Source organism: Myotis lucifugus, unplaced genomic scaffold (assembly GCF_000147115.1).
Source record: "Myotis lucifugus unplaced genomic scaffold, Myoluc2.0 scaffold_218, whole genome shotgun sequence".
In the NCBI taxonomy this organism is placed as follows: domain Eukaryota; kingdom Metazoa; phylum Chordata; class Mammalia; order Chiroptera; family Vespertilionidae; genus Myotis; species Myotis lucifugus.
Window position 1 is genome coordinate 1,974,899 of NW_005871266.1, and position 12,545 is coordinate 1,987,443.

Consider the following 12,545-nt stretch of genomic DNA (forward strand, 5'->3'; position numbering starts at 1 on the left):
GACCCCTGTGAAAGGGTCATTCGACTCCCAAAGGGGTCGCGACCCTCAGGTTGAGAACCGCTGGTCTAGAAGGTCCAGGAGAGTGGAGGGGTGGAGCCTGCTAGGCCGGGGGAGCGGGGAGGGGCTGGACTCCCTTCTGCCCCCTCCCCCACACTCAGGAGCCCTTTGTGACCAGACCACAGCCCTGTGATGCGAACCTGGGCCTCTAGGCCGCAAGCCACTCCCAGCGCTCAGTTGCCTGAGGGCAGCAGTGCGATTCAGATGATGGAGAACCCCCTCTTTTCTCTGAAAAATGTTATTGCTACCTGGCAGAACACCAGTCCTTCCTGGGTATTGGATACCATCTTTGGCCTCCTGTGCGGACTGCTGCTCTTCCTTGTGACAGTCCATTTCTGGGAGAGAGATCAGTCCTTACCACCACCAAGGAAACATAGAAACAGCAGGAAGGTAAGGCGCCCTGGGCCCAGAAAAAACAGAGGTGATCTTTTTTCCAACCTTATATCCACTTTTCTGAATCACCTAGAGAGACTCCCCAGACGGGAAGGGATAGAATGCCTGTTGTCAGGAGAGAATCGAACTTCATCCTTCAAGGAACAAGCCACGTGGGGCAGGGGTTAGAGCAGGAGGGAGGATTTCTGTGCAAAGATCTCCGACCAGGAGGCCAGGTGCGGTGGAGGGCTCTAGGGCACAGTGACCAGTGGCCAAGGGTTGGATACTAAGAGTTGGATCGCTGTGGGGGACAGGCCCAGAGCCCTGGCTCACCAGCCGCCTTCCCACAGCAGGCATCTCGGGTGAGCCTCCCCTCTGTTGGGGGCTGGTCAGAGGGCAGGGCAGAGACCCTGAGAGCGGGGAGCAGAGGCTGGGGTGGGGCTGGAGCCGCAGGAAGCAGAGTCGTGGCGCAGGGCGCTCCTACGGGCCTGCAGGTCTGAGTTTCTCGGTGTGTTTCTCGGGTGGAGGAACAGTGATGGAGGAAGTCCATGGTCGGTCTCAAATAGAAAACCTTTCTTTACTTTTTGCAAAGAAGAAAACCTGCGATGATGCTGATCCACTTCAAAAATAAAAGGGGGAAACCCAGAGCGCCCCAGTAGTTCCATGTAGAAGGTCATATTGTTCACGAACCCTGAGCGCCTGCTGCTGGTCTAGAGAGAGGAGGGTGAGCACGGGGTCCCAGCCCCTCGTTTGTGTCTTGTCTCCCAGCGTTCAATGGAGCCTAAAAGGAGGAGCAGGAGCAGGAGCAGGAAGAAAAGTGGAGTTTTGAAAGGTGAGCTGCCCCTCAGCCCTGTGCCCGAGAGTTGGCCTCCATGGCCCAGGGCCAGGGCCGGGAGGATGCCAACCGCAGAGCTGGGGAAGGAGGTCAGAAAGCGGATACTTCCCAGCAGGGATGTTAGGGACCAATAGTGCCCGATGGGGAGGTGGGACCTCCAGGTCCGACTGTGGGCACGGTGTTGACCTTCGCTCAGATCCCTCCGAGGTGCCCCCTGCCTCCCCCACCCTCAGGGATGTTGGGAGGGCCACAGATGTAGAGGATGTGAAAGCACTTTGTAAATGACAAAGCACTCCTGTTACAAGCCTTGCCGTCACTGCCAGGGTTCATGTGACCTTGGCCCTGATACTTGGGCTCCGGAGTCCACTCTCCCAGGTGTCTCTCTTAAAGGGCCACCAGGCCCTGCTCCATCATGTGACCCAGTCTCCTGCTTTGCAGCCTGCAGAGAGTGCCTGCAAGAACTAGAGGAGGCTCGGAGCCTCATTTCTCTCCTTGGAAGGTAAAGCATCTCCCCCTTCTCTCCTGAATCTCTGATGTGACTCCGGGGCTTAGAGGCTGCCTTGGACTCACCTGGTTGGGGGCGAGGGGACCATGGGTTTGGGTTTGGCTATGGCCCTGGGGTGAGGGACAGCAGGAGCATGGGGAAGTCAGCCTGGGGGCCATGGAGAACCCTGTGCCCCAGGTGCCCACCACCGCCAGGCCTGCCCACCTGCTCCTGGCTGCAGCCTGTGCCTCCATCTCCTGCAGCCACCTTGGGAGGCCCCCTGAACAGGGTGGCCTTCATCAGTTCTCCTGTCAAGACTCTCCTGATGAGGTGTGCACAGCAGCGCCCGCTGAAGCCCACCTGCCGGACGGAGCCCACCTGCCCGGCGGGGAGCCCGCGGAAGATGCTGCTCCCACCAAATCCCCGTCGGCTTCTCTGGCTCCTCTACCTCTGGCCTCTACCCTGTCAGCAGAACATCAAGACCAATCTGACTTGAAGGGAACCCCACTGGGTACCATTGCAAAGAGCTCACCTCCCAGTAATGCCATTGTGGCACTGCCCAGCCGAGCCATCTCCCGAGTTGGCCACTCAAGCTGTCCCCTTCCAGCCCTGACCTGGTGGCAGGAGGCTGCCAGAGCCTTGTACCTCTCAACCTCATCACAGCGCAAGTCCCAGCAAGAGCACCTGTCCCACCACCCACCCAAGGCCTCATTCCGGGGAGACCCCACAGACAGGCAGGTAGAGCCTGGTAGCCTCGCATTTGTCAACCCTGGAGTCCAGAGGCTGCTGGAGATTCTGCTCACCAAGAGGGCAGAACTGATGATGTGGAAGGAGAAGGAAAAGGAGGGGTCACTTTCAAAACAAATGGTCCCAGGATGCCACCTGCGCTCTTTGGGGAGTATGTGGAAGTCCCTGGGTGCTGAGCAGGACACCCCAACCCCCCAACCCCGCTGGAGCCTGAGGGACAAACAAGAGCAGGTGCCTGGTTCTCAGCAGTCACATATCAAGTTCCTGGAGGAGCATCTCCAGCACAAATGCAGCCAGCTCTTCTGGGGTCTCCCCTCTCTGCACAGCGAGTCCCTGGTGGCTACTGCCTGGGTTTCAAAGAGCTCTTCTTACCTACAGCCTCTTTCAGTTTTATTCAATGGAAACTCTAATGACTTCCCAGTTCCAGTGCAGCTTAGAGCACCGGCAGGGCTTTCCCAGGCCCCACCCTTGCCCCTTCCTGGGGCCCAACCCCTACCTTCCCAGCCCCCACCTCTGGCTCCGATCCAGACCCAGACCCAGAATCTCACATCCTCCCTCTCAATCGGATCACCTTCTTCTCCGCACCAGATGGGGACCTCTGGGGTGTCTTGCCCTACTGCCCAGAACAAAAATATCCCTTGCATCCCAAATGAAATTCAACATCTGGAATGTTCCTTGTTGCAGAAGCAACAGAAAAGGGAGAAGGCTTTACCCTCTGTGACCAAAAGATCTCAGGACGTCTTTAGCCAACCCACTCCCAACCTTCCCCAGCATAGTGGGGTCTCCCAAGGCCCCGGGTCAGTTTCTGGTTTTCAGAGGGACTTTATCAGCCCTAATCTCCAGAAGCTACATCTTCAAAAGGGGCTCGTGGAAGATGAGCAGCGTGGTGGTCTGCACTTCAAGGTCCAGGTGTCTCTGGAATTGAAGCAGCCTCAAGGCCAAGTGCCCCAGGTGTGTCAGGTACAAGATAAGCAGGGGCCCTTGCATGTCTCTGTGTTTGCAAGTAAAAGCAGCCAGGACCCACAGAAGATGGAGTCCAGGCACCAGAGAAAGTCCCAAGGGAAGGGCCAGCCAAGCAAAGACGTCAGTAGGCGTCTACGGCAATGTAGGAGGAAGAGGAGCCCAGAAGGTCTCTCCAGAGACTCAGCTACCTTTGTAGTGAAGGCTCTGGGAATCAGCTCCAAAAAGAAGTCAGAAAGAGACTTGAAGCCCCCAAAGAGTGACTCAGGAACTTGCTTACCCAGAAGCACAGATCAGAACCATTTGGTCGGGAAGTTAGAGCAGATCGATCAGGACTTGGACCCTCTGAGAGTCGATCAACCCTGGCTAGCTGACAACCATGCTTTTCCCAAGGGCAACACTCACATGGAAACCAGAAATCCAGCAACTTCAGAGAGTCGGGAACATTATGTGAACACCTCCCGCGAGCTTTCCTTCCTCAGTCCCAGCACTCGACAGATGCTGGAAGTACATTTTCTAAAGTTTCAGGTGAGGTGCGAGTGTGGCCTGTCCCTCCCGGCCTTGGAGCCCATAAATCTCAAGCTACATGAGGCTCAATATTCGCACCTTCCACAGTCGCCTTTGCCCGGTTCAGCTGCTTGTGTACCCGAGGTCCACTCAGAAGCCAAGTTCACCAAGGCCTTGGGAAAACCTCCTCAGGCCTTTTCAGAAGAGGTGATAACAAAAGAGTCAGGTCGCCTCCCCACCACCTCTGCGAATGCAAGTAAAAGCAGCCAGGGGTCCTTTGAGAAAAGCCAGACGTCCATTGAAGGGACACCGTCTGGTTCTGGCCATGGGCTCTCAGAGGCCCCTCGGACTAAAGAGGAGAACAGGCCGTCTTCTCAGTCCCTCACACCCAACCTCCGCGGAAAAACCCAGCAGAACGGTACTGTCATGGCTGTCAAGAAAAAGAGCCCGAAGCCAAATCCAAGTTCAACAGTAGCCAGGAAGGAGGCAAAGCAGGAGAAAGGGACTCAGACTCCAGAAGATCCCTGCCAGAGACCAGCGATACTAGAAAAGAAGGTATCATCCCACTCTTCAAGGGCTGAAGAGTCCAGGAAGGCAGTGGAGGCTGAGACGGATCCTGCTTGGGAAGTCATTGTGGGACCCAGCGTGCTGGGCTATATCCAAACCACTAATATGGATATGAAGAGATCAGGGTCTCCAGGACCCACTCAAAGGTCCTCACCCCTTGCAAACTCAGTTGCCCAAGATCTAAAAGAGCCATGCCTTACAACAAAGAAGACCAGTAAGTATGAGCTCCAAGGGAAGGTAGAGTCAGGGAGCCAGCTTCCAGACCACGCCCCTGGCTTGCTTCTTCCAGACTGTTACAGTGACGTATTCCTGCAAGACTACGCCACCGGCATGCTCATCCAAGACGACGTCACCAACGTGCTCCTGCAAGACCCTCACACGGATGTGCTGCTCGCTGCCGACATCTTGGCTTCTCACTGGGCACTGTGCGGTTCCCAGGGGAAAAAAACCAGTGGGGACATGCCAGCTGCCCAGGGGCCATATAACCTCATATGGAGTAGACAGAGCAGCCAGGGGCAGCAGGCACCCGGGATAGCCAAAGTTAAGGCCCCCTGGCAGAGCCAAAGAGAAATGTTGGTCCCCACTGATCAGAGGGAGGACAAGAGGAGGCCCAAACCAGGACCGCACAAAGAAGGGCTGGCAGAACGGAGGACCTCACAAGCCAGAGGGATGAGCCACCCCCCTCATGTGAGGGGTAAAGGAGACACCCTCGGGAGGAAATACCTCCAACGCCTGCCAGAGGAAGAAATGGTTTTTGTAGAATGCAACTGTACAAAAAAGATGAGGCACTCTCTACAGGACAAAGGATCAAAAGACCCCCTTCAAAAAGGCCTGCCTGCCTCAGCCATTGGCCGGAGCCAGGAACCAGTCAAAAGCAGATCGTGTGTGGACACTGGGCCCGCTGAAGCTCAGGCGATCATGACAGCTGTGGGGCAGATCCTGGTGGAGAAGTTAGCATGTCACCAAGAACTTCATGGCCAGGAGTTCAATTAGCACACAAAACAATTCCAGGCCCCAGGAGGTGGGCATGGCCACAGGGTCTCTCCTCTCCAAAGCAGAGAAGAGTAATGAGATGACCTCCAGTCACCGAGCCTGGAAGTGGAAGAGGACATAGTGGGGAAAAATGGTGATGGAAAAAATAATTTAAAAATTAAATTTAAAAATCGTCTCTCCTCTGGTCAATTGCAATGTGCTTCTCACTTTTTTCCTGGTAGAAGAATTTTTTTTAAAAAAAATTCAGTTCATAGAAAACCTGTTTTTTTTCTTCTTAGCACATCCTCTGCACTAATGCCTTCTTCCTACCACATATTTGTTTCTGAAATATATGATTTTCCTCAGAGCTGGTGGCCTCCATCTGTGCCCTGCAGGGAGAAGAGAAGGGATCAGGGTTCGTTCTTCCTGGAGGAAGGGGGCCATGAAGGGAGGTTGACAACACTGAGGCACACCTACCCTCACCCCCATTCCCTCAATACACCTGTTTCCATAATTCATCATCACAAAGACAAATGAAAGCATTCAGGGGTTGTTACGATGAGCAAAAACGTTTAAGATCTGGCTCAGCCGTCCTCTCTGCCTTCTCTCTACTTGAACTTATGCGCTACAGGGGAAGGGATTACAGAGGCTGAAATACCCTCAGGCCCCAGGAAGGGTCACAATGTGGGAAGGGGCCTTTGGCAGCTGTGCCAGCCCTGAGTCCAGAGGTGAGAATCCCCCAGCCCTGCCTCCCTCAGTCTCTAGCTGGAGGCTTCACTAGCTGAGCTGATCCAAACAGCAGTGTCAACAGAGTGGTGACCAGACACGTACAGCAATGCACTTGGAAAAAAGCAAAGGCAGCTCAGATGATGCAAGATCACCCAGATGTCAAACACCCTGTGCTTGCACACTTGCCCATTCATGTCAGTAACTTTTTAAACATTTGTGATAACAATGCCAGTTGGGCTTCTTCCCTTGGGGCCTCCCTGGATGGATTAATGCAGACAGCTGCTGCTTTAGGCTTTCTGATTGGTTCCTACTGGTTTGGGGCAAAACCAAAAGCTTCTGAGCCAAGAGCAAGGTAGAAGAGCGTCCAAGAGCCCCTGGGGAGATGGAGGAGACAATCAAGAAACCACTGGGAACCTCATCTGCCAAGAGACCTTCCTAGCACCTGGTGGGTCAGAAAGGGGCAGGGGAGGGGGGCCTCCATTCACCTGCCCCCTTTGCAGCTCACTGGCATCTCATTCAGGTGCAAGCAGGAAAAAACTCAGACCTCTGGAACAGAATGCCCCTCAGGCAGCCAGCTCAGCATATATTATCCCCATGATTGTTTGGAGATGAAGCAGGCTCCATTCTGGGAAGGGTGACGTGGACCGACAGAGCCTGGCTTTGTAGCCAAGCAGAACTGGATTGGAATTTGGGTCATAGCTAGGGGACCCAGTGGCACCTTTTAATCCGAGTCTCAGATTTCTCATGTATCAAATGGGAACTATAATATCTACTCGTAGGGTAAATGGAACCATGTACATGTAGTGTCAGAAACTAAGCCTGACTCACAGTTGGGTGTCATAAGTGGTACCTCTTAGGGAAGCGGTTCTCAACCTGTGGGTCGCGACCCCTTTGGCGGTTGAACGACCCTTTCACAGGGGTCGCCTAAGACCATCCTGCATAACAGATATTTACATGACGATTCACAACAGTAGCAACATTACAGTTATGAAGTAGCAACGAAAATAATTTTATGGTCGGGTCACAACATGAGGAACTGTATTTAAAGGGCCAGAAGGTTGAGAACCACTGTCTTAGGGAGACGGAAGCCTGAGGGGCTGGGCCTTTTTTGATTGGCCAGAAACCAGCCCTCTTATCACCTTGCTGATATCGCCTCATCTGTGGACAATGACTACTTTTCTCTTTCTCATGGAATGGTGACCCTCAAAAAATTTTTTTCATGAGAATTACCTGGATTGCTAGTTAAAAATACACCTTCCCAGTGTCCCTTACCCAAAATTTCTATTTCAGTAGGTGAGGGTGGGGTCCGGGAATTGCAGTTTTTTACCAAGAATGCCCCTCCCCACCCCACTCTAAATGCAATTCTGAGAAACACTGCTAGTGTTTATCATCTAGGATTTACAGAATGCTGACAAAGCCTGGTTGATGTAAATGCAAAATATTCTTCTAAAGCCCCAAATAGAAATGAATACTCCCTAACCCCTCTGGGTGTGCAATTTGCATAGTTATAGCACCTTTTCACCACATGCAAACGAGACCCAAATGAATCCTTATTTTGACCCATAAAGAATGTCTTCTGGTGGTGAGGTTGGGAAGAGACAGAAGGGCCTGGATGCCATAGGGAAATTACCACCAGCCCACAAGACACCTGGCTCCTACCTTTTGGTCTGTAGTTCACTAGCTGTGCAACCTTGTCATCTCACGTTAGCATCTCTAGATCCATTTTCTCTTCTGTAAAGTGACAATGGTAATCCCTGTCCTGTCTACGTCGCAGGGATACTATGGGCTTAAGTGAGATGAACAGGTTTTGCAAAGGGCAAACTGGTTTGTGAGTATGGAAGACTTAAGTGTTAGAGTATTGATTGGGCTGGAAAGTAGAGCCCAGTTAGGTATCAGTTGGAGTCTAACCAAGAAAGCAGAAAGGAACTCACTTGTTTTCAACAGAGAGAATTGAATGAAGGGGATGGGTCACACTAGTGTTGGAAGAACTGCAAAGCCAAAGAGAGGGTGACAAAGTAATAGGTTAGCAAGAGCAGAAAGTCACTAGTAGGTATAGACTGAAGAGAGAAAAGGGGGAGGTATGCTGCTAGAGTCCCTGCTGGGTTTGTCGAGGGAGAAATGGAGTGGCCGCAGTGGGAAGAAATACCTGTCTCTCACTTGCCTCCGGACTCCTGTTGGCATTTCCACTGGCTGAACCCAGGCTGAAGCTGGCTGGCAGGAGAGCCGGAGAAACCTCTACAGCTTCAGCCATCAGACCTGAAGGAAGAGAGCAGAAAGGCAGCAGGGCTGAGAGAGGAAAAGGGTAGGGAATGGATCTCAGGGCAAACAGACCAGAACAAGCACATCTTTCCATTGTCTGCCTGGACATAGGTCTACCCACAGGCCTTGTTAGCTGAGTTGTCTTGGAGCTGAGAAAGCTATGCTACTTCACCCTGCACCTCAGCAGCACTTAATGGCTCAATTAAAAAGTTAAAAATGGCCCAAAGGCTGTAAGATTCTAGGTCAGGCACTGCCTCCACAATGACCAAGATTCATGAGAAAAGATATGGCATGGAATCAAGTTTTTATTTGAACTTTTGGTCAATACTGTTTTCCCTTGTCCACAGAGACAGTAAGTATGCGTAGGGAATCTGGCCAACGTTTGCCTGAGCCCTACCTAGTTTAATAACGGTCAACTAATTAATCAGATCTCCTGAGTTTTATAGTTAATCAATCTACCATGCGAGTGTTGAAATTTTCAGGTCATTAGAATCCCATTATCTCTGTTCATTGGGAAATGGTCTCTAAACATAACTTAATGCTTCTCTGATGAAGATGCCTTAGGGTTGTGCAGGGACCACATGGGAATGGAAGGAGCCGAAGGTGCCTGTTCATTAACAGGGATTTCTGGTTAAAGGAGCGCTGTTGACTGTAGAGGTGGTGCTGTGGGCTCCTTTAGAAAACTGCCTACTTACTGGGCAGCACACCCCTCCAGGGAGAGAATGAAAGTGAGAAAGGGAAGGAAACACTGAGCCATCCTCTGCTCTGGCTTCCTCATTATACGAGCAGACTGAGTCCTATAGAGTCCCCTATCCTGCCTTTGCAGAACTCTCCCTAAGCAACCAGAGACCACATGTGGCCTGTCTAGATTTGCAATCCACCATGAATGACAATGTCAGGATGCATGATCAGCTACAACGTGATTCCAAGACCACACGCATTGGCATCACATGTCACACTAGCACGCACCCCCTTCCTCAGACCCCTTTCCAGACTCAAGCTCAGACTCTGAGGATGCGGCTAGGAAGTCTGCCATTTTCACAGACTTTCCTAGATGGTTCTTACACACACTAATAAGAACACATGAACATGCGTTGAATGAAAAATGAATGAAAGAATGAATGAAACAACAAAGGTGGACGCTATCCACAATTTAGCCACTCTTCTACTGAAGGACATGACTGTTTCTACTTGTCCATTTTACAAACAGCGACGCAATAAAGTGAATTTTATTTGCAAGAAAAAAGACAATATGTTGTGCACACATTTGTATTTTCTTTCTGGATTTCACCGGTGCAAAAACAGCTGCTCACCCCGGAAGAGATCGGGGCCTTTTGTGAAATGAAGGCGCAACAATCCACAGTCCTGAACCAGCAGTGGGTTGGCGTTCTTTCCTGTTACCTTCTGGCTAACATTCATTCTCACTGGACTTTTCAGTGTTGCCAATTTGAAGGATATGGGGCGGCCTCTCACATAGCGTTTCTCTGATTAGTGAGGCTGAGCATCGTTTCATGCGTTTAAAGATGCTCATTTTAAAATTGACTTTTTAAAAAGATTTTTTAGCGAGCTTAAGTTGTGAGGAGATATATGTCTTTTAACCTGGTACTCCCCGCAATAAAGTGAATTTTATTTGCAAGAAAAAAGACAATATGTTGTGCACACATTTGTATTTTCTTTCTGGATTTCACCCGTGCAAAAACAGCTGCTCACCCCGGAAGAGATCGGGGCCTTTTGTGAAATGAAGGCGCAGCTGGGGAAATCCTTAGGAAGGGCCTGCTCTACCCTGGAAAAGACGGGTCACTTCTGAAAGTCAGGGCAGTCCACCCGGGGCCAGCTTTCTTCTCCCGCGGCCTCTGAGGACTGATCTTCCTGTTTCTTCTCTGGGACTGCCGTCTGGTTTTCTTCCTACAGAGGGGACCTTCCTGTTGCCTGCAAAGAGGGACTTTGTGACGCAGAGTCTTTGTCTCCCCTCCAATCTTGGGGCCCTCTGGGAGTTATCGGTACTTGTCACTAGAAGCCGCTCAACAAATGCGGGGCAGGCACAAGGGATGGAGAGTCTTCAGCCGATGGTGTCATCAAAAGCAAACAAAGGAACCAGGCCAAGTTAGGGTTAGGCCTCTTCCAGTTGGCTTCACTAATGCATCAGTCATATTTCTTCTGAAATAAACCTGTCCCCATCTCCACACCCTCCTCTCTCTGTGAATTCCCAGGACCAGTGTTTGTGAGTTTCTCTCTTCTCTTGTATAAGGAGGCCTGTCCTCTTTCTCAAACCAGCCACCAAAGGAAGAGTCATCACCACTCACAGGAAATACCAGAAAGATGTGTTGTCACCTCTTATCACGCAGGGAGGTCACTGGGACAGGTTTCTGAAGGAGCCTGCTGGCTTGGTTGTTCCTACTCCTGTTTTAGAGCAACCATGATGGGGGGAGGAGGAAGGGTGTGTGCAGTTTCTAATTATAATCCCTCCTTTCTGCTGTATTGTCCACCTTTGCCAACACTCATTCTATTACTTGTTTTACCGCTGGACAGTCAAGAGCCTAGAGCAGTGATAGGACAAGCAGAGGGACAGGGCTTTGGGCAGCTCCACGGAGGGGCAGCAGGGCAGGAAGGTGGGGGAGTGGGCTGAGGGCCCTCAGGTCTCTTTTGGGGGGATTGCCACATCGCTGACAAGGATCTATCTGATGCCACCCGTCTTTCTTACAGAAGTGCCCCCACTGGGGTCCTCTACCCTGAGACATGATGGCACACCGAGCTGAGGTTCTGTGTGGTTGATTTTCTACTTTAGTCCTTCAGCAAATATTTACTGAGTTCCTACGATGTGTCGTATATCATGCTGAGTAGCATGGGTGGTGGTGAGAGCAATACAGAGAAAACCTGTCTTCATCCCCCCTGTCACTTAGTAGAGAGCAGGACTTTAAGGGACTAAAAGGGACAAGCTAGCTTTGATCTCTGAAGAGAGAAATGTCTGGAACAGAAGATGCTATGGGAAAGGGGTCAGAGCTGAGTGCCTTAATGACAGGAGAGGGGCCTGGACGGTCAACAAGCAACAGGTACTCAGAGGTAGACAGAATCTGGGAATGAAGACTTCCTGACCAACGAGTTTGCCTCTCCTTGGTGTTTTATCTAGAGCTGAGAACTAAGGTAGGTAAAGCACCAAATACAGAGCATGGTACATAATAGGTGCTCAATAAAGTGTTATTTTTCTTTTTTAAAAATATATGTTTTTATTGATTTTTAGAAAGAGAGACATCAATGTGAGAGAGAAACATCAATCAGTTGCCTTCCACATGCACCCTGGCTGGGGATTGAATCTGGACGTGTGCCCTGACTGGGAATCGAACCAGCGACCCTGTGATGCATGGGACCATGCTCAACCAACTGAGCCACGCTGGCCAGGGCTACAGTGTTATTTTTCTTTTCTCCTTATTGTTTCTCTTTTCCTTTCTACCTTCTCTTTTACTTTTATTTCTTTCCCTTCCTCCCTTCATTCCTGTATCTGATGGGATTTCACCTCTAGCCCCCTTCTTGGCATGAGTTAGAGCAGTGGTTGGCAAGCATCTTTGTAAAGGGCCAGGCTTCGCAGGCCAGACAGTCTCTGGCACAGCTGCTCAGCTCTGCTGCTGTAGTGTGAGAGCAGCCATAGAAAATACACAAGTGGATGATTCCGATGTAACTTGTTATGGGCACTGAAAGTTGAATTTCATATATTTTTTGCATGTTACATATTATCTTTCTTTTGATCTTTTCAATCATTTCAAAACATAGAGGACATTCTTAGCTTGCCAGCTGTACAAAAACAGTGTCTCAGAGGCTCTAGTTTGATTTAGAATAATAGTTCTTAATTTGGGGGTTTACAACCAACCCCTCTGAGGATCTGAGAAAGTTTCACATTCATTCATCCATCCATCTATCCTTCATTCATTCATCCATCTATCCTTCATCTATCCTTCCTTCATTCATCCATCTATCCTGCAAGGTGTGTGAGGTCTCCTGTGCCCCTGCCACTGGAGCTGTAGCAGTGAGCGCCAGGAAGTCCTGCCCTCAAGGAGCTTGCGT

General features: G+C 50.8%; 1 protein-coding gene across 1 annotated transcript; it reads left to right on the forward strand.

Annotated features, from left to right (window-relative positions):
* The first annotated feature begins 1,925 nt into the window (after positions 1-1,925).
* LOC102427557 (spermatogenesis-associated protein 31E1) lies at positions 1,926-5,522 on the forward strand. The gene is made up of 2 exons (XM_023761817.1): positions 1,926-2,846; positions 3,084-5,522. The coding sequence occupies exons 1-2, from the start codon at positions 1,926-1,928 to the stop codon at positions 5,520-5,522; spliced, it is 3,360 nt and encodes a 1,119-aa protein (XP_023617585.1).
* The last annotated feature ends 7,023 nt before the right edge of the window (positions 5,523-12,545 follow it).